General features: G+C 37.6%; 1 protein-coding gene across 1 annotated transcript in view; it reads left to right on the top strand.

Annotated features, from left to right (window-relative positions):
- Gmds (GDP-mannose 4,6-dehydratase) overlaps positions 1-26139 on the top strand; it is a 501725-nt gene that overhangs the window by 219399 nt on the left and 256187 nt on the right. The window contains exon 7 of the mRNA XM_055619053.1: positions 15477-15604. Coding sequence (XP_055475028.1) covers positions 15477-15604 — 128 coding nt within the window. The remainder of the gene's footprint in view (positions 1-15476; positions 15605-26139) is intronic.

Raw genomic sequence — 26139 nt, 5'->3', positions numbered from 1 at the left:
GATGAGTATCAGAACCTTAACTCACTAGTGGGGGAAGGGGACAGTTGCCACCTGTTGTGAAATCAGGGATGAAGTAATCTCCTCCTGGAGCTCTATGGGGCCATAATAGATTTTAACAACCATTTGCCTGTTCACAAGTGGTTAATTGTTGGCTACTAACCTCGCCTTTCTGGTTGGAGAACAAAGTGATATCATCTCATTTGCCATTGTATGTGTAGACTATGATAGTCCACAGATGACATGCACCTCTGGGGATTACAGTGCTGTCTGGCCCATCTTATTCTCTGTGGAGAGATGGAGTATAATTGCTTAGCCATGCAAGGCTTCTGAAGTGATCCTTGTTTAACTGGAAGTGGTTATTACCATCAAACAAAATATTCCCTCCCACTAAGTAAGATGATACTTATGGGATTGTCTAATTGAATCAAAGGTGTTTTTCTCCATACTGTTTCATAATTTTTATGTAACATTTATGTCTGAAACCAAACTGTTAACTAATGTCACAACTCCCTGCAGCATAGCCAGGCAGTGTGCTCAGGGAGGTCACTACTTGAAAGTTCCAAGCCTCTGACAAGTTACTCATTCAGACGTTAGTTTCCTCATTTGCATTTGGAAGGATGACCACACCTGACAGGGACATTATGAGGGTCGCCTGCTTTATCTGTTCACTGTACAGGTAAAAAGGGAGAATATATGAAAAAGCTTATCACTGTGCCTTGTAGACTTGAGCCTTCTTTCATCTTGTTTCTTCTTCTTTTCTACTGTGTTCAACAATGATCTGGAGCATATTCATTTCTTTTCCTTCTCCACTTTCAAGGTAAAACCCTGTAGAACTCTGCGGTAGGATTCTCTTTACTCACCAGTTAGAGTAAGATAGTTAAGGAATGAAGACAACAAAATCCATAACTATGGGATTTACCAAATTAGTGTAGTCAGGAGACATTTATAAAATGGAAGTGATGGTGTAGAATTGCTTTCATTGTGGGAAAAGCCTTTTGTACATGGATTCTGATAAGTAAACCAATTCTATTTGAACTAAGAAAGCAGAAAACAAAACAAAACAGAATTAAAGAATAATTTGGTCAGATACCAAAGCTGTTTATGAAAGATTATGGAGGAATTTCCTAAATATTGCTTAGAACTGTTCATATACTTTTATTAATGATACCCATCAAAGTCATTTGTGAAGAATATAAAGCTTTATAATTTATTACATATAATATTATAATATATATTATAAGATTTGAGGCCAGCCTAGTCTGCCATTATTACATAAGATATGACAACAATGTTATAGGAGCCAGAAGAACATGAAGTTTTCTGCAAGATTATGTTTCCTATATCAAAAGCTACATCCGTGAAGTCTCACCAACATGGCTGTCTAAATATGATGAGAACAAAAGCAACACCAATAGACATGCTAACATGGAAGGAGGAAAGCTCACAAGGCTTCAACTCTACACAAAGAACTACAGGCAACAAAAGAATGCTGAGAGCTGGAGAAAGTCTTCCACTGAGAAAAGCACACCAATGGGGTATTCAAAACCACATGGTCAATTCTAAACACATGTACATACAAGTAACATTATATAGACTTGGAGGGTTGCTTTTATGCCTTTAGGAACATACACACACAATAACAATTAAAGAAAAAGAGGCCACAGTTTTGAAAGACAGCAAAAGGGATAGTGTAAGATGATATAAACTCTCACAAACAAATTTTATAAGTCAATTCAGCTTGTAATTGAAATCATAACCATGGGCACGGGACAGAGGTCCATGGTAGTGTGCAGCCTTAGATTCCATACCCAGAACTGCAAAAACAAACAGATATATCTGTATACTTCTCGAAGGTATATCCAAAAAGCTGAGTGGGCATTTCGTTTTTCTGGAATATACACACACACACATATGTATATATATGTGTATATATACATTATTATGTATATATACAGGATTATATATATTACATATATACAGTATTATTATGTATATCTACAGTATGTTTATATATACACATATGTATATATATGTATATATGTATATACATACATATGTATGTATATATATATATTCCAGTATTACACTTATCTATATATATATATAAAGACTTTTTTTTTATGAAACAGGGTTTCTCTGTGAAGCCTTGGCTGTCCTGGAAGTGCTTTGCAGACCAGGCTGGCCTCTAAGTCACAGAGATATGCCGCCTCTGCCTCCCGAGTACTGGGATTACAGGCATGCACAACCACACCTGGCTATAAAGACAAATATTTAGAATATAGTTAGGTATTATTCTGGTTTAGCAAAGTGCCGGTTGTAGGTTTGCCTCCACTCTGTATAACATCATGAGCCCTGGGTAGTTTGAGTTTTCTGGTACCAGGCATAATTTCCCTCATATTGAAGGGTCATAAGTCCAATTAGAGAGAGGTTGGTTACTGCCAACATATGCTTGCCACTACTTCCCTTTTAAGGTTATAATGTCAGGTTGGTCATTATTGGGGCTCAGAAGTGTCATAGGTGGGTAGAACTATTGTTTGTTTCCTTCCTTGGGAAGCTTACATGGTGCCTTCTGGTACTATGAAAGCCTGTCTTCAGGGTGGTGGTTTTTAGGTCAGCTTCAGTTCAGGGGTCTCTGGGCTCTGTGTCTGTAGTTCATGCTGTCTTAAGTAACAGGGACCTCTGTGGGGCTACCAAGGTCAAAAGCAATAGCCTATAATGTTTGGGAGTCTCTTGGACAGTCATTACAAACAACTCACAAGAGGACTTCTCACTCCTGGTGTTGGTTTTACTTACATAGTCCATGGCTCTTTGGAGAGGCAGTCAGCCTAGATGGGAAATTTTATTTAAAATGTATAGGTGTGTATAGTTAGGTACATAGTTAATAATAGTATGTTTCTTTATGATTTTTTAAGAAATCCTTAATGTTAATTTGCCCTCCTACCTCCTTATTCACTATTTTTCCTTTCATCTTTATAACTAGAATCCTTCATTCCTGTTTTACCCATTTCCCTGTCCATTTGTACCCTGCTATTCTACATTGTCTTTTGAATAAATTATGTCATATTGGATTTTCTTTTCAAACTTTTGTTTGAGTCTGAGAATTTCTTTTTAGTGTTGCTGTGGAAGATTATCTTTGTCAACCATTTCTTGGGTGCTGAGAATACTTAGGACTTGAAGCTTTCCTAGCACTTGCTCTAGCACTAATCCACATAAACTCTCAGCTTCTCCTCCTTCTAATTGCCTCAGGTGGAGATACAGACCCAGTCACCTGCTCAGATTCAGTCAGGCCCTACCACTTATTAAAGGAGTGACTTTGTGTTCATTTCTCAACCTCTGTGAGCTATGGTTTACTCATCTGTGAAATTGGATGATAATAGACTTCACTTAGGGTTGTTATGAGCATTAAAGGAAATCGTGTAAGTGAAGCTATTAACACATTATCATCACTGTCATGACCATTACTAATTCCCTACCTAGAAAAATAGATGTAGTTTGTGTCTATTCACAACTTAAAATATAATAATGGTGATAATAATAATACTGCAGAATAATATAGGTTGGGATATAGTGCAATGGTAAGTATTTGCCTGAGATACTCAAGGCCCAGGGTTCCATTACCATTACTACAATAAATAGGAATAATAAATAAAGAAATCAACATTTAGCTTTTTCAGATTTTTTAGTTGAAATTAAAGTAGTTAATGGCTATCATGCTAGAAATGTGGTCTGTGCTTCTGTCATGTGTGTGAATCATATTTAATTCCCAGTTATTGTTCTGTAGATATTCTTGTTGAGAACTGATCCTCATGCTTTTTTGTTGTTGTTTCAGAATTTCTTTTAATGGTAAATTAATTTTTATGATGGTAAAACAATCTTCTATCCCAGAGTTGACAGGCATGTGATGGATTTTTTTTAATGCTGAAAATGGAACCTAAAGTGCTAACACAAAGTGTACCTGAGGATTACTAACTTGTGGGCATACAACTGAGGAAGTAACTCTCAACAGTAATGTTGCCTATACACCAGCATAATGGTACCACCAGTTGACCTGCCAACACAGACAGAGGAAATTCCACTAGGGAAGTTCCCTAGATACAGAACTACATGTGGTCAGTGGCTGCTGAGTGAGGGAGTACAAGTTTTTTGTAGGGACAAGCTTTCCCCCCTATAGGTTGTTGAATTCCAAGTGGTCAGACTTGAACACATGTTATACTTAAGAGCAATGCTAAATGAACTCAGTAGGCTGTATAAATATACATGTAAATATGTATGCATATGTAAATACATGTAACAACAATAATTAAAGAAGCGATCAGATTGTGAATTTGGAAGGGGAAGCAATTCCAGTACAGGTGTGACCTGTCTCTTCTGTTATACTTTGTTTTTCCATATGAGCTTTGTTTTAGTCCTAATTAGGTTTTCTAAACCTTAACATATGCTAGCATGTTATTAACTAGCATTAGTGAAAAAGTAAGATAGTCTATGAAAGCAAATCTTTCACCCAATTTTGTTATATATTTGACATAGAAACTAGGGATGAAGCTATCCAAGGACTAGGTCTGTCAGTAGTCAAAAGCTTTGTGTCATGATACTTGGTTTATAGAAACTATCCTGCGCATCTCAATGATATGCTGGCAAACAGATACTTTCATCTTTCAAAACTCTTTAAATCATAAATTTATATAATTGCAAAATCTGATTTCATGTGATTTTCGTAAAAATACTCTGATTTGATGAATATCAAATCACAGACATTGCTTTCATGCAAATCAAGTAGCAGCTTGGTATAGACTCTAAAATTCAATCCTAGGCTCATAGAATGGGTAAGAAGGAGGGATGGAGGTAGGGCATTTGTTCCTTGGGTATTATGTTCTGTATTAGTTAGTTTTCTTGTTTCTATGACCAAAATACCTACGGGAAAAATTTGGAGAAGATTTATTTTGGTTCATGATTTTGGGGCGTTCGGTTTATGGTTGCTTGTCCCCATGTGCTTTCAGGCACAAGTATGTGGAGGGAGAGGCAGACTATAAAATGGAAGCATGGGAAGGGGACAGGGCAAGACAGAGCCACTAGGGACCCAGCCCAAATGACCTACTTCTTCCAGCTAGTCTTCACTTCCCAAAGTTCCCACCACCTCTCAAAATAGCACCACCAGCTGGGAACCATGCCTTCAAGGCATAAGGCTGTGTAGGATGGTCTGAATTTAAACCTTTGCATACCTTGATGTTCGCAAGTCCTAAAAACATTTACAGATATTATTATTTTGTCAGTTGTGTTTCCTCCTTAAGTTTTTTTCCAGAAAGGAAGCCTTCTCTTTTACTCACTTGTTACAGCTCCTGTTACTGCTTTGCCCACACACATGTGCAGCCTCCTATATATTCCTCACTTCTTATGCCTTTGAATGGGAAGCCTAAAGAGTGGATACCTCAAGAAAGGGTAAAGGATAGTCTAAGAAAAAGACTATGTAACAAGTAGGAATGTCTTATATTCCCTTCCTTGTGTTTTTCTTCTCTGATCGTTCACACAGACACACACACAAACACACACATGCACTCGTACACTCCATATCAACAGTTTGGCTGGCAATACTACTTAGTAGTTAGCCTTAATTTATAATTATTCTTGCTCTTAGAATCAAACCCTCCTTTAAAAAAAAAACCAAAGTCCAAGTAAACTTACACGCAACAGTGACAGCAGAAGGTGCAATGCTGCTCGCTTTCCCCGGGTGAATAAATGCTCTCTGTACTGATTTGTCTGCAGGATTTTGAATGTATTTACCCCTCTGTGACAGGGAAGAACAAGAAAACCCTATCAAAAGAGCTAAACAAAATTACAGTAGAAGGAGACACAGTTGTTCATTGTATAGACATTTGTTCTAATTTCCTATCAGATGAAGAATTTGAGCCAGAGGCCTTTTGGAGATTTTCTTACTTTGCATTCTTCATGCTGGGATGGCTATAAGCCAATGCTGTTTCTTTACAGTTACTTTGAACATGAAATTCACATAAAGTGCCCCTGCTCTACTTCTTAAATGTCACTATACTTCTGAGTTGGGATAGAAGCTGAAATGAAATTTTAATGAAAGAGGTTTAAGTTTTAGCACATCAACTGAAAGTATAAACACTGTCATTCTGTTAAAAAGCTATATGAATTCTAAAATAAACCACAAATATAAAGTGATATGTGATAAGTCATTTGTTTAATGCTAATGTCATTCCTGAAAAAAAAAAAAGAGGAGTTGATGTCACAAGATGATATTTCTATCTCTGTATTAATCCCAGGATCTTTTGATTCTGGGCTATATTAAATGCATTTATGAAGAAGTTCTTGTTTAGATTTACCTCAAGTTCTTCCAGTGGAGGGCAAGGTCCTGTGTAGATATTTCTGCACTTAGGAAGGGAGACAGTAAATTTACATGTGTTCAGAAGGGACATGAGCTGCCTGATATAGCCAACATTTTGTTGTTGTTGTTATTGCCTGATGTTGGTGGCCCTACTTTGATGTGTTGAAGTGTGTATGGCTTTGAGAAACAAGCATATCTCAATTAGAGTTTAAACATGCTGGAGAATTTTGAGTGGAGCTACTACAGAAGAAATAACAAAGGCTCACCATATGCTGCTTTTATGAAGACATTTTTTGTTATTAAACCACTGAATAACCTGCGTCCTTTCCATGCTAAGAAAGGGGTGACTGAACGGCTATCATGTGTTAGGTAACATGCCTGCCCCTGTTGAAAGTGACAAATGTAATGCTTGTTATTAAAAACTTGGGACAAGGAAACTAAAGCTCAAGAAATGTAATATCATGCAGTCTTTGCAAGGGCTGACTGAGAACAGAGGAGGAGTAGCTCCACCCTTGTGGAAGAGCTCAGAATAGCCATAGACATAAACTGAAGTGTCTGGCAGTAAGAGGCCCAGATATTCCTTCCAAGAACAGACCATGTCTAGAAGAAGAGAGGCTTTTTATTGCTGGGGAGTAGGTATCTAGTGGTGTCTGTGAACAAAGACATGGTTGGCATATCTGTGCCATTTGTCACAACTGTTAAAGGGCACAGAGTAAGGAGGAGACACTGGGAAGGTGACGGGTGACAGATCACTTGAGAATAGTCTGGTGGGCATTATGACCACTCAAGAAAGGGTATTATGGCTGGATTTATGTTTAGAAAATATGAATTTTTAGTAGAGATTTCGAAGAAAAAAATGTGGAAACAAGAACAATACCTAACAGCAGTGACAAGAATCCCGAAAGGAAAACCCTCAGGGCCTGGGCCAGGTGGAATTGCTCAAGTTTTCTAAGACTCTAGCTTTAGAAATGCAAAAACTCATGTTAGATTTATGCACGATAACTAATTAAATATAGGCAAACAGGTTTATATGGATGTTTTTTTGAGTGTAAGAATGGCATTAGGATTAGCTAGAGCCAGAAACTTCGGTGTTGTCTGCCAGGTGTTTCTTCTTTGTCTCCTGAGAGAGAGAGAGAGAGAGAGAGAGAGAGAGAGAGAGAGGGAAAGAGAGAGAGAAAGAGAGAGACAGAGAGAGAGAGAAAGAGAGAGACAGAGACAGAGATTTTCCCAAGCTTTCTGCTTCTGTGAAGTCAAAGCTAAGGTCACCAATACCTTTATATTCTCCTTTGTAGAAAGAAATGGTTTTCTTTTCATGCTCTTTGAAAAAGACTCAAGGTTCTGCCTTGGCTGCGCCTGCTCTCTTAGCCACATAGCTGGAGAACAGATTCTTTGGGCCAACACAACTGGGCTGTCCCTGTGGAATAAAATTTGGCACAATCTGATTGGTAGAGTCAGGCCAGCCCCACTAGTGCTAGGCAAAAAAGGAAAGAACACAGCAATGCCCTGTGGTGTGATCTGTAAACTTAACTACTCTTAGTGTGGCCTACTGGCAGGTATATAAAACTGCTTGATTAAGAGTGCTTGAGAAGTGCAGCAGTTACAGTGCAGAGAATTCATGCCATAGGGAAAGGGAGTGTTTTAGATTTCAAGAGCAACTAGAAGCCTTCAGTCATGGTTGGTGCACAGCATACCTGCATTTGTGTGCTCTCTGCCTCGTCAGGTGCTACGGAATAAACTATCCAGAGAGCCTTCCTCCTCTCCCAGTCCCCTCCTTGACACCCTGATGCCAACGGTTTTCAGTTCTCTCAATTCACTTTCTCACTCACACTGCCCCCACTGCTGCTGCTGCCACCGCCACTGGATCTTCCCTTTCAGCTTGCAAATGTTGTTTTCTCGCCCTTCCTGGAAATCATCACCCACTTTCTTGCCATGCAGCAAAAGCTTTCAAGAAAGTCTTTATTGTCACTGAGATATTTCTAGACTGCCGTTCTTTTCCCATTCCCACAGTGTAGGATCTTTAACATACTAAACAGATTCTCCCGGTCACATCTCAGACAGACCTCTTCATCCTGTCTTGAGCCTTGTCCTCTTCAGGAGCTTTTCCAACCTCCTCAGATGATGTCTGATTCAGGCCCCAGATGTCTGCTGTACCTGCGGTCACTTCATCTGATTTTTTCATTACATAGCAGCTTCTTGGGTATTCCCTGGACACAGGCTTTGTAGACTTTCCTTCTCCTCTGCCTGACCCTAAACGGGTCAATGTCAGTGAACTTGGTTTGTGGACCATTTGTTTTATTGTTCATCTCCCTCTTGGTGGTCTCAGCCAGTCTCAGACTTGAAATGGATGTTTCCCAAATGTGTGCTCTAGGCTGCCAATCCCCCTCACAGGGCCAGACTAAGAGTCATAGTTATATACAAGGTTAAAGATTTCGTATTCGTCACTTCCCTGAGAGCTTGATTAGTGCAAAAAATGAGTCGAGAGACTTGAAATGACAGCATATCTGTGGGTAAGGTTCCTTTTATATGTAAATTTGTTTTGATAGCTTAAGATTTATTATTTTTTTTTAGGGATCTTCTGTTTGACTAAGGTAGTGGTTTTGTCTCCTTAGAGAAACTAGCAATTTTGCAGAATCCTTGGTTGTCTCAGCTGAGGATATAAAAGCTAAGGGATACACAGAACAGTCCCTGAAAAGGAGTTATTTGGTCCCAAGGACAACAATACCAAAGTTAAGAAACTCTTAAGGATTTATGAATTTAAATTATATGTCTGTGGAAATACACTGAATATTTGGTGAAAGTAGCAAAATTCTTTGAACAGCACTTTAAGCACATATTTATAAGTAGTTGCCAAAAGATAGTAACTCTCCCTAAAAATGCACATTGTGAATTGTCCTCTTTCAAGCCTGGGGTTCCTTTAAACATGCCCGCTGGATTGCGAGTACCTGCAGTTAAATAGTGTTGCTCTTGGCAAGGCTTGGTGAGCGAAATGAGGTATGGTCTCTCTGATCTCAGTAGTATGCTCAGCCAGCCATGACCTTCTCAGTGTCTCTTCTTTCTACACCCTGTCTGCACCAAGCCACAGCCCAGGCAATTCTCAGTGGGATGGCCCAAGATTACCACAGGGGAAACTCAGGGCCCCAGTCAGAGGTTCATGTGGGGTTCAGGATGAATTGTAATAACTTCTTGTTTGCAAACTTTGTGCTTTATGCTTTATGTAGCTTCAGAAAACTTTTAAATGAAGAATTGGGCAACAAACTAGATTTTTTTATGAGAGAAACTATAGTTTCTTCAAATACTATTTATATGCTGACAGATAAAATTTTACATATGTATGTATGTATTCATGTGCAAATCTGGTGTATATGTTCACATTCACATAGCAAATATTATATCATTCTCACAGTTGTGATTCTTCTTAAGGGCTAAATTGACTGGTTTTAGGAATGTGAAAAACAAACCTTTGAAATGCATTGGTTTTGATTAGCATGCTAAGGATAAGAATTTTCAGTTTTACTTTTAGGGAGTCAGGACTGTCTTGCATCATATTGTGTGTTTTAAAAGCAATCTCTGTAGAAGTAGAATGTTGTAAATATATTGTGATTTAGCAGCTGATATTTTATTTTAAAAACTATTCTTTAAAAAAAACTTGGAAATAAAAACATTACACATCCAAATTAATCAGACTCAATGTGTATGCAACTTACTGAACTTAGGCAGTTAGAACTGGCATTCAGAACTGAAGCTGTGAAACTTCATGTTCCTCTTACACTTTCAGTATCCAATAGATTTTATGTAGATGTATACCATCAAAAACAAAACAAAACAAAACAAAATCCATGACAAATTTAGAGCTAGGAGAACAATTAGCCTTTTATCAGAATACATCATAACGCGTACTCAGCTTGTTTCCATTAGTTGAATTTGGTTTTTCCTAACCCCCTTACATTTAGCTTTTCTTGTCCTCTTTTTCTCATGTTATAGTGTACCACATGCACTTTTGTCTACATATATACATGAAAAATATCAAATTCATTAATTTCAGTAAGTATACTGTTCATGTATGAAAAACAATCAATTGACTCTAGTTTAATGCTGGTTATTTAGGAGATATGTTTTTATTAATTTTGTCACTTCTTTTCCTTCAGTTTTGTTTTAAAACGTATGTGACTACAAGGATATTATATTGATATGCCCAATGATATCACAGAAGAAAGTTTAAATTACTGAGGAACATTTCCTTCTGACCTCTGTGGACATAGTGAGACAGGCTGGGGATTGACTAAGATACTTCTCCTGCCCCCTGGCAGGTCCTCAGCCTCACAGAGCTCCTTTACCTTCACCTGTACATTTGGGATAGTTGTTAAAATGTCCCATACCCCATTTTGTTAATTTATATGATTATATTTTAAAGACTTAGTGTTTGTGTGATAAAGAATAACAATGAAAAGAAATATTTTAAATCATTTTGATGTTGTCCTAAGATTTAACTAGTGAAACATATGATTACAAAAGTAGTTTTAAAAATTAAACATGGGGTTCAGAAAAATACCAGTTCACTGGAAGAAGAATTACTTTTCCAGCAGGGAGCCAGACAGCTAGGTATCTACATGCAGATGATAAAAGCTGAGCCATTTCATTACACCAGATTTGAGATTAGTAATAGTTCAAATCCAGATTTAAGGACAAACAGTTAAAATACAAAAGAGGAAAATATAAATGTCTCCACAACTTTATATTGGAAAAAGGCTTGAATAGGATTGCTGTGTCACATATAACTAAGCTAATATAGGCAATTTAAACTTCATCAAAAAACAAAAACCAACAACAACAAAATACATGCTTCAAGGAGCACCATGGAAAGAGTGAAGATAGTGCACACAGTTAGAAAATACTTTCATATTGAGAACTTTGATCCAACCCTTGCTATTCTGTAATTAAAAGATTACTAACCCAGCTAAAACCTTCTCTAAAGAGGTTATACAGTTATCTAGTAAGCATGGAAATGTAGATTGTTGATTTCAATAGTTTTTAGAGATAGACGAATGAAAGCCAATCCAGTACCTGCTGAGGTGGCTGCAGTAAATATCGAGTGGTGGGGAGAATGCAGAGGGACCAGAGCCCTGTTACACTGAAGTGGAAGTGAAGTAGTTCAGCCTCGTTGAAAATGGTCTGCAGCGTCTTGTAGGCTAATCATAGAGCAACTGTATGACCCACCAATTCCAGCCGTAGGTATTTCCCCAAAAGAAACTAAAACATATATCCATACAAAAACTTTAAGTAACTGTTCATAGCAGCTTTAGTCACAATGGCTAAATAATGGAAACAACCCAATATCTACCTGCAGATGATAGAACAAATAAAATATATTGTTTTCCTAGAGAAGAACATAAGCCATAAAGTTATAATGTTCCGATTCAAGCTACAACATGTATCAACTTTACTATGTCATTCAAAATGAAAGAAACAATCAAAAAAGAATTATATGAAGTGTCCAGAATAAGCAGATTTAAAGATAAATCCTTCAGTTTGGGTCCTTGGACCCACTCCTCCTTTCTGCATTGCCTGGCAGTAGACCATGCCTATTTATTTTCAAGTGTTGTGTTCAGTTCAGTGCTAATCTGGGTGAGTGCTCAGATTATTCTGGGTAGCAGGTAAGTCAAATGAAGTCAGATGTTCCTCTGGACTTTGAAAAAAAAAAGTATAATGTCCTTTTCTTTACAGAAGCTTTCAGTTTCATGAGGTCCCATTTATTAATTGTTGATCTTAGAGCCTGTGCTGTTGATGTTCTGTTCCGGAAGTTGTCTCCTGTGCCAATGAGCTCAAGGCGCTTCCCCACTTTTTCTTCTAACCGATTTAGTGTGTCTGATTTTATGTTGAGGTCTTTGATCCACTTGGACTATAGTTTTGTGAAGGGTGATAAATATGGATATATTTGCATTTTTCTACATATAAACATCCAGTTAGACCAGCACCATTTGTTGAAGGTGTTGTCTTTTTTCCATTTAATAGTTTTGGCTTCTTTGTAAAAAATCAAGTATCTGTAGGTGTGTGGGTTTATTTCTGGGTCTTCTATTCAATTGCATTGATCCATCATTCTGTTTCTATGCCAATACCATGTGGTTTTTGTTACTATTGCTCTGTAGTACAGCTTGAGATCAGGGATGGAGATACTTCCAGATGATCTGTTGTTGTACAGGATTGTTTTAGCACTGTCATTAGAACAAAACAAGAGTCTACAGTCTGGGAAAGGATCTTCACCAACCCTATATCTGACAGAGGGCTAATATCCAGAATACATGAAGAACTCAAGAAGTTAAACAGTAACAAATCAAGTAATCCAATTGAAAAATGGGGTACAGAGCTAAACAGAGAATTCTCAATGGAGGAATATCAAATGGCAGAGAAACACTTAAAGAAATTCTCAAAGGCCTTAGTCATCAGTGACATGCAAATCAAAATGACCCTGAGACTTCACCTTACACCCATCAGAATAGCTAAGATCAAAAATTCAAGTGACAACACATGCTGGAGAGGATGTGGAGAAAGGGGAACCCTCCTCCATTGCTGGTGGGGATGTCAACTTGTACAACCACTTTGGAAATCAATCTGTTGCTTTCTCAGACAATTAGAAATAGTGCTACCTCAAGATCCAGCTATACCACTCCTAGGCATATATCCAAAATATGCGCAAATATGTAAGGAAAGGGCATTTGTTCAACCATGTTCGTAGCAGCTTTATTCATAATAGCCAGAATCTGGAAACAACCCAGATGTCCCTCAACTGAGGAATGGATAAAGAAATTGTGAAACATTTACACAATGGAATATTACTCCACAATGAAAATAAAAGTAAATAATGAAATTTGCATGCAAATGGTGGGAACTAGAGAGGATCATCCTGAGTGAGGTATCCCAGAAGCAGAAAGACACACATGGTATGTACTCACTTATAAGTGGATATTAGACATATAATATAGGATAAATATAGTAAAATCTGTATACCTAAAGAGGCTAAGCAAGGAAGAGGACCCTGGGTAAGATGATCAATTCTCATTCAGAAAGGCAAACAGGACAGATATTGGAAGAGGGAGAAAACAGGGATCAGGACAGGAGCCTACCACAGAGAGCCCCTGAAAAACTCTACCCAGCATGGTATTAAAGCAAATCCTGAGGCTCATAGCCAAACTTTGTTCAGACTACAGGGAATCTTATGAAAGAAGGGGGAGATAGGAAGACTAGAAGGGACAGGAACTATTCAAGAAGAGCAACAGAACCAACAAATCTGGGCCCATGTGTCTTTTCTGAGACTGATACTCCAACCAAGGGACCATGCATGGAGATAACCTAGAACCCCTGCACAAATGTAGCCCATGGCAGCTCAGTTTCCAAGTGGGTGTGCTAGTAAGGGGAACAGGGACTGTCTCTGACATGAACTCAGTGGCTGGCTCTTTGATCACCTCCCCCTGAGGGGCAAGCATCCTTACCAGGACACAGAAGAAGACCAATGCAGCCAGTCCTGATAAGACCTTATAGTATAGGGTCAGATGGAAGGGGAGGAGGACCTCCCCTATCAGTTGACTTGGAGAGGGACATGGGAGGAAATGAGGGAGAGAGGGTAGGATTGGAGAGAATGAGAGAGGGGACTACAGCTGGGATACAAAGTGAATAAACTGTAATTAATAAAAAAAATTAAAAAGACAAATAATAAAAAAAGAAAAGCAGTGTAATGGTAATAGAAAAGTCTCACAAAATCGTATTGGGAACCTACCCTAATAATTTGGTATCAATTGTTATAGTCATGTGCTTTGAGATGATAGCTTAGTCCTGACAGGGAGGACAGACATAAACCTGTATCTGATTTAATTACAAACTTAAATATATAGCAAGCTAGTAGAATATTAAAGATTTCATATTAAACATCTACTAAATGTTTTTAATTTGACAAGGCTCTTTTTTGGTGGACCATTGTGTTTTGTTAATTGCTGTGGAAAGTAGAAAGTTTGATTTCTTTAGTTGTTTTCAGAAAAGATCTTTCGTTATGTTCAAGCTGACCTCAAACTTAAATCCTCCTGTCTCCACCTCTTGACTATGTACCACTTCACCCATCTTCATTTTCTTAATGCCCCCATGCGGTGCTATTTAAGCATTTGGTTTCCTATGACATTCTCATTGTACTTTTAATAATACAACATTGTTGTGAATGTTTAGAGTTCCTGTTTGAACTTATAGTCAATGTCTTTGCTAAAGTTTAGAAAATCTATTTACATATATCCCTTATGTTCCCCAAAGAAACTGGCTTAGGAACCACTATATCCAACTTGAGACTCCATATCTTAAAGAATATGTAAAGAAGAAATAATAAAGTAAAGGTAGATAGGCATTATTATGAGAAACAAAAAAAAAACATTTTTTATTTTGTCAGATAATGGTACATTTCATCCAAACATTTAAAAATATTTGTACAAAATTCAGAAACCCAATTTTGTAGATACCATTTACGTGAAATTGGAAAATATCCTTGCAGTAAGTATGGTACAGAGGAACTCTTGACTTGGAACTGTCTCCTTTATATTTAGATGGATGTGCAGGTTTCTGGATGAGAGTCAGCACCACTTATTTTGTTAAGAGAAAGGCAGCCCAAAGACATTCCTGTTGGCTTTCCTGTAACTAGGTTTACCCTGTGAACGGTTACTTTCCTCCCTCTTCCCATGGGCCCCAAAATAACCTTATTAATAGAAATATATGGTGTTTGTGTTTAAAAAAAAAATCAGGGTGGTCTTAGATGTCTGTCTTCCATTCTGGCATTTCCCTTTATACAACCCTTTAGAATTTTCTGTTTAAAAACTGGCATTCCAATAGCTTTTCTTTGGCCTAAAGCCTGGGTTACACATTGAAACAGCAAATTAGGAATGTTAAGACATCCTCCAAAGAAGAAATGTTTGTTATGAAAGTAGAACTGATATGACACTTAGAATTAGAGCTTCTTAACTTGTCTAAATGACAGCTAATGATCGTTCTTCTTTTTATATTGTTATTTTAGGGGGGAGATGGGATGAAAGAAATGCCCAGAGGCTGATACTGTTAAATGTCAAATGTACTCTAGTGATAATACATCTTTTGTCTCTCTTTTTAGGAGCTAATTTTGTTACTCGAAAAATTAGCCGGTCAGTAGCTAAGATTTACCTTGGACAACTGGAATGTTTCAGTTTGGGAAATCTGGACGCCAAACGAGACTGGGGCCATGCCAAGGACTATGTAGAGGTAGGAACTGACTCATTACATTAAAACTGCCTGTATCGGTTGATATTTTCAATGCCAGGCCTGCAGCAAGAAGCTTGACCTAGAAGTGGTCATATATAAGTTTCTGCTCACATATATATGGTTAACCATGCTAATCTCTGTTTAAAGCTGCATTGTTCAGAAGTTTAGATTGGGCATGCTGAATATCACTTAACAAGAAAATCTTTCCTAAATTTTATTTTCTTTTATCTATGCAAAAGTTTTGGCCAATGTTTTGAATGATGGATGAGGACATTGATGTTTATAGTATTGGGAGGTTATTCTTCTAAACCTTTTATCCTACCAGACTTGTTTCATATTTTTCCTCCTTTTCACCACAGCATTCACAAAACTACTAGTTCTCAAACCTTCAAGGAAAAATATCACATCTTGGTTTATTTAATCTAAGGCCTTTAGACATGACATCTCCCAAGTTCTTCTTTAAGTACTGGTGTTATAAGGCTTTATGTTCTATGCTAAGGAGTTTGGTGGTAAGCTATATACTTCTTGCACAGCATTTAACTTTACCCATAATGGTACTGTTGCAAGATAAAATGGTTAAAGAAAAGGCTAACTCTGCCATAGTTAAAGCTTTCCACTCTTGGGATTCCTATAAAGTTAAGGAGTTACATGCAGGTAGTGTAGTTTTCTTTCTTCTTTTTTAAGCCAGTTTTCCTTTTCTCTGTTTACCATGCTTTTAAATGTGATGTTGGTTCTGTGGCCAGTTAGGTTAACAAATAGTCATGAACTAGCTTGGTAGCGATGTCATTGGTTCTCTGTCACTGGGCAGTTTCTCACATCTTCCTGTGCTCATAGTAGACTTTCTGTCTTAAAGGGTTTTTTTCTGGAAATTGAACCTGTCATACATGTGCAGTGGTTTAATCCAAAAGAAAGACCATTCATAAGAGAAAGTAGATAGCAGTTCGCTTGACAGCAGAGAGTTAGCTTCACCTGTGTTTTCATTATTGTTTGTAACAACTAAAATCGCGCATTAACTTGAACATGAAGTATTGGTCTATTGTAGGCATATCAATTCTGATTTAAAATTTGGAATAATGTAGCTTAAGGTAGTCTTCTCAGCTGTAATTATAAAGAAATATTTATAGCAGACATCCATAGATATAAGGTTATTATATCAAAACTATTCATACTTTTAGAAAATGTAAGAAGGCAGGGAGTGAGATGTGGGCATGAGAAGCTGAAATCTTAAAAGGAGACAAGTTTTGTAACAATAAGCATGTTATTTTCCCAGTAGTATTAATTTGTGATTAGCCTTCTGTTATACATCTGCATATACTTGCAAAAGCTGAGAATACTATCTCTAAACTCATTTGCTTCAGAAACCAAATAGACTGAATTACAATCAGTTTTTATTTTAATTTAATTTTATTTTTTTGCTATTTGAGCCACAAAGCAGATTGTGTTGGAACCCAGAAATTCATTAAGTCTTGATAGTGAAGGAGATCCTCTACCACACTTTGAAAGTGCCTCCTCTGGTTCATGCTTTTTCTCTATTATTTTTTTTGTCACCATGCTTTTGAAATGAATACATGTAAATCTTTGCAGTAGGAATGGAAATGGCATTTTTTAATTAGGCAAAAAAATCCAATATAAAGCAATGTGACTATTAAATATGTACATAAATGATAAGAGAAGCTTGTTAAAACCAGTGGCCCTGTGTACTTCTTATACTGGAAAGGCTCAAGTAAGAGGCACAGCCAGATCTGCACACAAGGCCTGTTTGTATCATATGAAAATTTAAAAGCTCATAAACATTTGCCTTAAATATTTTCAGAAGGTTGCCTCAGTTGAAGTCACTGTTAAAAGTAAATGACACTATGCTCCAAAGCCAAAATATATGGAAGGATCTCTTGGGATAATAGTGATTGGATCTTTAAAAAAAATTATGAAAGTGTCACACAGCATCCAGCCCATTCACTCACATACATTAAGACCTTCTACCTGACAGTTCAGATGTCTTTGTTCCATAAGACATGTCATTTTGTGTATGGAGGAGTCTCCTGGGGTTTCAGCAGTAACATATATTGTTGATGTAAGAAACTTTTTTAATAGTTCTCATTTATATGTTTGAAAGAAGTCTAAATTACTTGGTTCCTGAAAAAGGATGTCATTGTTTAAAAATTCATATGTTGCTACTTTAAAGTAGGGTCAATCATTTTGGGTCTAAGTTTATTAAAATGTGATTTTTAGAGACGTGCAATTACATTTTTTTTTTTTTTGCCACAATTAAAGTCAACCATCACAAAAGTACAGAAAAGCAAGACTTGTTTCAGAAATATATATTTTATGGCAGGGGGATCAGCCTATTGGCAGGTACAAATAAGACTGGTCATACTGGTGTCTCATTTATACATATTAATTACACACAGTGCCTCTCATTTATACATAAACTGTGGATTAACTTAGAGGTTTTGCATTTAGGCATGGAGAACAATAGTTCTTGCTGTGACATGGTAGATTTGAACAGTGATGTGAATTGCTGCTCTGTTAACCAGTTATGCCTCAGTTTTCCCATCTGTGGAAAGGATGTGACAGCTATAATTAATGCTAGCTACAGTATTGGGCATATGATAGGTCCTCCCTCTGTCTTATAAACATTTTACAACTATTTATATAGTCATTTCTTTTTGCTGGATCTGACTCATTAACATCTACTTACAGTCCTGTTCCTTAATCAAAATGCTTCAAGAATAATTTAAGTGAACAGTATGTTTTAACTTAAAGAACAAATGTTAAAATTACATTAAATCATGATATATTCAGGATATAGAAAACATTGTTATAAGTTTTCAGTGTCATTTTATTAACATTTTAATGTATGCAGAATGATGACCACTCTTACTCCCTAAGTAATAACAAATACTGCCACATTTTTAAATTACTAGTTACTAATTACTGTAGCACTAATTACCAGCAGTTTTAAATCTTAATTTATCTAAACGGAAACTCTCAACATTTCATACTTCTAATAAAAATAGCCAGATCCAATCTCCAAATTTTCACGTTTTTATTTTCTTTACCATTTCTCTGGTTGGTATGACCTGCATGGCTTAAGGGACCTGATTGGGATGAGATTCATGAAGAAAAGACAGTTTCACAGACACATGCACAGGAAATGTTGGATTGGATGGGCTATTCACTCTGATGGAAACACACTAGCAGTCCAGAAAATCAGCAAGTTTGTTTTATACATCTAAATTGAAAAGGCAGGTTTATGGTCTTAACAAGGATTTGGGTCATTGTATACAGCTGAATAGGGAGGTAGGTTAACTAATCTTTGTAGGGGGTCTCTGTAGGGGGAACAAACTAGACCATAAATATCTAGAAAGCAGAAACTGGGACAAGTTGCAGTTGGTATTTTTCTCTTAAATTTTCATGTATTTTCTATACACACACACACACACTGTCAACATCTGCACTTCTATTGGAGAAGGTGCTTCAGTTCCCATGAGTCTGAATCATTGGGCTTCTTAACATGGAAGTGCTCCCATCAACAACACATATTTCCTCAGGACTTCAGCCGTTCCCTACACAGGACCCTTTATATGTTTTCATGTGGATTTTTCTTCTTGAACACTGAAGGAACCCATAGTAAGTGTAACAGTGTACTGTGTCATGGATTCAAGCCAACTCTTATTGTCAGTGCTGTAGCAAAGATGGTGGAATATAGTCGGAGAAGGAGCCTTTGAGTTAATTTCCTTCGACATGGACTCATTTGAAAAATGTCATGGTCACAAATCTAATTGCTACTAATGACAATCATCTATACTTTATTTAAAGCCCCATAAGACTGAAAAGAAAGCTATATTATACAAAGTTAAATCATTCTTTTAATATTATGATGACTACCTCAAACATATGACATTTGACTGTACTGTGTGGCCAGCTTAGATTGAGGTAGGGACCCAAGCTTTCTTGACCTAGGAACACTTTAAACAAAAACAAGCATACATAATAATACTCTAGAAAGTGATACCATGTGCACAAATACAAATTTTGATAACAGTTTGATTAACAAGCTCTGACTGTAGTACATGTTGATAAAATTTTCTGAAACATAATTCTGGCCAGAAAATCTTGGATGAGTTTGCTGGCAGGGTCTGTCTAGGAATACACTCTTAGCACAGGAGAGTTCATCTTCCTTAAGAGGTACCACCTTTCCAGAATCTGAAAAAGACATTTGTTAATCTGACATCCAAGTTCACTAAACAACGTTTAAGTCTTGTTTAGAAGGAGTACAGGCTAAATAACAGTAACAGTAATGGTAGAAATAAAAACTATGCTAAATAGAGCTACATATGAGGTGCTTGAAATATTACTGAGGATTTTCTGTAGATCATCTTATATAATGGGCACAACACTCCTGAAAGACCGCCAAAACATCCTCATTTCACAGATAGCAGATCTGAGGGGACTAGGTCCTTCACAGTGTTTTGCCCAAAATATCAGACAGGCAGATAAACAAGATTTCCAGCCCGTGCATGGTGCCTGTGCTGCTCTTCTCACTCATCTATATTGGTGAAGGAACTAGGTACGTTAGCAGAAGGCTCTGCATAGGGTTCTGTTTCCATGGAGATGAAACACTAAACTTCTCTCCTATTTTTTTTTTTTTTTTGTTCTGATGTTCATGAGTTTGTGTTCGATAGAATTTAATAGGGATAACTCTCAAGTCTTGATAGAGCTGTCCTCCTAGCTATGTCAGGCAAAGATACAGAAGCTAAGTTTGGGAGGAACGCGCAGTAAGGTTTACATTCTCACTCCCACATTGTCCTCCAATTGACTCTTCATGAGAGCTTTCATTGCTTAGCTTTTACAGTGAAAGCCGCGGAGCCCTGCAGTAGAGGAGACTCACAGCACTGGAGAAAACTGACTTCCCACCTCACCAGCATTTCTTCTCTGTCAGGCTGCTGCTAGTATCTCATAGCCAATATTATATAAATTTGAATGTCAGAGATGCCTGATAAATGTCCTGTAGTCTTATTTAAGGGAAGTTTACTGCTTGTGTCATAAGCTGGTGTGTACATCTGTAAACACGTGTAAATGTTTATGTTATAACACAGAAATGACAAAAGAAGGCCATCAAAGCAGGAAAAGGCAAATCAATTATACAGAGTTTTCTATATTCAAGTCAGGATTTTTGCTTCACATGGGTGTGAATAATACATTAAAAAAACAAGAGTTGCGAAGTCTAAATATTTTAGGTTTTAAAAATGTAGAAAATGGACATCTGGGTTGTTTCCAAGTTCTGGCTATTACAAATAAAGCTGCTACGAACATGGTTGAACAAATGTCCTTGTTGTGTACTTGAGCAAATTTTGGGTATATACCTAGGAGTGGTATAGCTGGGTCTTGAGGTAGCACTACTCCTAGTTGTCTGAGAAAGCGCCAGATTGACTTCCAGAGTGGTTGAACCAGTTTACATTCCCACCAGCAATGGAGGAGGGTTCCCTTTTCTCCACAACCTCTCCAGCATGTGCTATCACTTGAGTTTTTCATCTTGGCCATTCTGATGGGTGTAAGGTGAAATCTCAGGGTCGTTTTGATTTGCATTTCCCTAATGGCTAATGGAATGGATACAGAAATTGTGGTATTTTTACACAATGGAATACTACTCAGCAATCAAAAAGGAGGAAATCATGAAATTTGCAGGCAAGTGGTGGGATCTAGAAAAGATCATTCTGAGTGAAGTATCCCAGAAGGAGAAAGACAAACTTGGTATATACTCGCTTATATAGACCTACAAGACATGATAAACATAATGAAATCTACACACCTAAAGAAGATAATCAAGAAAGTGGACACAGGCGAAGGTGATTAATCCTCATTTAGAAAGACAAATGGGATGTGCCTTGAACTTATGACAGGAGTCTACCACAAAAGGCATCTGAAAGACTCTACCTAGCAGTGTTTCAAAGCAGACACTAAGACTCATAACCAAACCCTCGGCAGAGTGCAGGGAATCATATGAAAGAAGGGAAGTTAGTATGATATGGAAAGGATAGGAGCTCTACAAGGACCAAATATATCTGGGCACAGGGTCTTTTCTGAGACTGAAACTCAACCAAGGACCATCTATGGATATAACCTAGAACTTCTGCTCGGATGTGGCCTGTGGTAGCTCAGTAACCAAGTAGTTTTCCAAAGTAAGGGGGACACGGACTATTTCTAACAGGATCTCAAGGGCAGGCTGTTTGACACCTCCCCCCAGGGGAGGAGCAGTCTGTTAGGCCACAGAGGAGGACTTTGCAGCCAGCCCTGAAGATACCTGATAAAACAGGGACAGATGAAAGGGGAGGAGGTCCTCCCCTATCAGGGGACTTGGAAAGGGGCAGGGAGGAGACCAGGGAGGGAGTGTGGGGTTGGGGAGGGAATGAGGGAGCGGGATACAGCTGGGACACGGAGTTAAGAAAATGTAACTAAAAAGAAAAAATAAAATAAAATAAAAAAAAAAAAAAAAGAAACTAAAAAAAAAAAAAAAAAATGTAGAAAATGTGTTACATGTGCTATCTCCCTCAAATAAAGCTGCTCTCTCATTTTTCAAGTTGTCTTTCTAGAAATGTTTGATTTCTTAGAAAAACATGGAAACCACACTATTTTTCCAAATAAAGATGTGTTCTTGGGGTATTTTCCAAAGACTACATCTAAAACCTCCTTAAAAGGTTAGAAGATTTCATTTTCCAATGGGAGGTGTGCGTGTGTGTGTTTGTGTGTGTACAGAGTATGGTGTATATAGTGTGTGTACTATATTTGTGTGTTTGTGTGCTAGGGATAGAACTTTGTAACTGATTTGCTAGTGAACATCCCAGACTGTGCAAAAAACTTTAAAATTTTCAATGTGTTATTTTTTTTTAAGCCAAGGAAAATATAGACAGTCATCACTCTTTGTTCCATATGGTTAGATCCTGATACCTTGGAAATAATGCCCTAGGATTGGCTATGTCCCTAAACAAGAAAGTATAAGCCTTATCTCAGTGATAGTCTTGGTGAAAGATACATTACTGCCTGTATTTCCCTCTTCACTCTCTCTTTTCTTTTCTTTCTTTCTTTGTTTATTTTGATGCAGAGTTTCTCTGTGTAGCCTTGGCTGTCTTGGACTCCCTTTGTAGGCCAGGCTGGCTTTGAACTCACAATGATTTCCCTGCTTCTGCCTCTCTGAGTGCTGTGATTAAAAAAAGCATGCACCAACACTCCTGGCTCCTGTCTGTATTTCTCATATGAATTATTTATTTACCATGGGACTATGAGGGTAAGTGCATTTTAGATCACATACTTAGTCTGATTTTAAACATATAAAATTAAGTACGTGACAATATATTTAAAAACCAGAATTCAGAATATGTCTCAGTTGATAAAGTGATTGCTATGCAAGTATGAGAACCAGAATTCATAACCCTAGCATCCACATAAAAGCTGGGCAGGATTGACACCTGTCTGTAATCCCAGCTGTTGAATTAAATACCTGATATCAATCTGGCCTCCACATGCATCTGCACACATCTGCAGACACATTTGAACATGCATACACATATACCAAACATAATATATGTGCAAATACAGATGCATTAAAAAATTTAAAAGCAGTTCTTGAAGTATGTGTCTGAGTTACATACTGTTTTTAAAATACACATTTGAATGTAGATTTAAGGGGATAGAAAAGCACATAGAATGGAGTTGCAGCTTCTATAGGCATAAAGCCCATGGATGTGGGTTGAAAAATGTAAATGGCATTTATGGTTCTTATGAGTAGCAGTTAGCCGTGTCACTTGTCCTCTGCCCACTAGCCACTCCCATTGATGAGACAAATTTTCAACCATTATACATGGGCCTGACGTGGCATACTGAAGAAGACTGTCACTCTAGTCCCCAAGATTAATCTTCAGGAAGAGTGTTAAAAGTTTTTTCCACACACAGATGATACAGCCACATCCCCTGTATACAGGAAATTTATCCACCTCCTCTTCCCATCCACCTGCCTTCCACCTCACTTCTAGGTATCCCCTTCCAGCCTTGCTCACCTCATGTCTACTTCCTCCCACGAACGAGTGAAAGCTCTCTAATTTTAATAGCAAAATTATTTTTCCAGTGTATATAGAGTATCCTCATCGCATATGATACCACCTAAACTCACAGATGAAAATAACTCAATATTCGCATTTATTGCTTCACTTTTACACCATGCATTCAGGAAGGGGAAGAATGTATTTTCAATCAATACTGTCTTTTATATTCGTGAACTGTATACACACGACTATTGTAAATGTTTCTCTAAGCTTTTCTTCTCCTCTTTCATTTTCCTTTTCTTATTCCTACCCCTTATTCACTTTCTTTCTCTGACCCCCGTCACAAAAAAAAAAAAAAAAAAAGAAAAGAAAAGAAAAGAAAAAAGGCAAAATCCCTGTTTTAAATTCATTGTCAGGCATAGTTTGGCTTTATCCTACTCAGGGTCACCTTTATTGCAGGAAATCATTTACCTAAATTGCATGGTGTGTCCTCATGGAACCTGGCAAAGAGGCGGGGGTTCTGCCCTGTTGCTTTCTGGACCACTAGAGTGCCCACGCTGGGCCCAGGTCCCTGGGCTTGGCCTCAGGGGACCCTTTAATACAAACAGTTAATTGTGCCTTTTTATCCAAACCCACAAACCAAAATGGTCTAAGGTGAACATTCCCTTAAGTAAAGAAATATTTTATTTTCTGCTCCTATTTACACCATACTAAGAACTGTTTTTTCTGCTTATTCTTTTCAGTGGAATCCTAGCAACTACATTGTTACTCGTGGTTGGGGTCTGGGCAAGATTTCCAGGTTTGCTGGACTGTCCTTTAATGAACTGAAATAAATGCTCTCACAAAATTCCAGTAAAGGCTCACACAGATTGCAAAATAACAAGGAGATATTATTCAAAACAAAGCTGTAGAATGCATGTCAGACTATACTGCAAGAGGCCAGGGCAACAAGAGTGAAGACCCTGATTATTGTTTGGGGCATTTTTTTTTTTTCAAGAGAAAGTAATTGCTACTAAGGACACAATTCAAGTGGTTTCCTGTGTGGACTGGCAGGAGTACATCATGTAGACATTTGCCTACTGTGCACATCCTTTCTGCATATTGAATCTGGTTTAACCATATGCATGCCCAATTATGCATAGACAGAAGAAGATGGATATGGATTCTCCCTAAAGGTTTGCTTCAGATCACAATGGTCTTCCATAGGCTTGGCACTATGTTTCAGACTATGTCTTAGTGAAGCCTTAAGGTAGGGCCTGGATCTTTCTGATCTTTATTTTGAATCATATCATGATAGCCAACTTGCCTAGTACGGAACAAGTGCACGTAAAAATGTGACCATTTCTTTGTAAATTGGCACCCTTTTAAATTTTTATAAAAATGAGATATACATATAAGATGTGTGTTATTGTAGATATTTTCTTACCCTAAGGCGTTTCCCACTCACTGAACATAATTTACATATTTTTGTTGTTGTAGGAAGGGTTTCCAGGATTTCAGCAAAATGTGTTCTAGGACCTGCTATAAAGAAAATGCAAGCAAATCCATATGGTTATGCTATGCCAGCTTCTTCTAACAACAGGAAATTAGAATTTAGATCCAACTATTAAACTTTATTCTTATTTTTAAGATGGTATCTGAGTTAACAGAAAAAAATATAAAAACGCAATATATATTGGCCCTGTTTTACAGAAAAAAATTAAAATCACAAAGCTAGCACTTACTTATGAAGCCCATTGCCTCATGTGTCTGGTAATGTGGCATGGGGCAGTTTAGAAACCTCATTATTGATAGGCTAGCACAGCTTCCAGGAATCTCACTTACTGGGGAGTTCCTCTGTAGGTGCTATTGTTATAGAAAATCTTTAGACTTTTGTATTTCTTCTCTTCTCATCTTTTATTACCTCTAACACAAAATTTGGGAGCAGGTTACCTTCTAATGAGGGTCTTTGTTTTTAAATATACACAACTTATTGGGTACAGATTCTTCATGTATGAGGTGCTTGGGAAGGAAGCCACGGCTTTGCTGTCCTTGAGTGTGCACTGGAACTTAGAGCTATGTGCATGTAACTTTAAAGTTTCCCATTCAGACTCACGTCACAGGAGGTTAAAATAAAGCAGATTGTACAAGAAGAAAAGAGGGCGCAATGCAGTATTGGATGAGGTTTTGGTGGGTGTGACTTTATTTTCTGCTGTTGTCTCCTACATGTTGAAAAGGCAAGTCCCAGTTCCTCAGTGTGTCACGAAGCCTCTGACTCATAGAACATAATGATGGTGGCTGGGTACCTGTGTTGGAGGGGACAGGAGGCATTCCAGGCAGATGACTGTAGCCTTCCACCTCCTGCCACCAAGCACATGGCATGGTAATACATGCCTCCTATGTACCAGGAAAAGGAAAACATTAGGATCCCAGTAGTTTCATGGTTCTTTTCTCTTTTCTTCACATATGTCATATATATATATATATATATATATATATATATATATATATATATAT

This window comes from Psammomys obesus, unplaced genomic scaffold, assembly GCF_907164565.1.
Source record: "Psammomys obesus unplaced genomic scaffold, mPsaObe1.curated_primary_1811, whole genome shotgun sequence".
NCBI classification, from domain to species: Eukaryota; Metazoa; Chordata; class Mammalia; order Rodentia; family Muridae; genus Psammomys; species Psammomys obesus.
The sequence above is the reverse complement of the archived record's forward strand: the minus strand, read 5'-3'. Positions and strand labels throughout refer to the sequence as shown.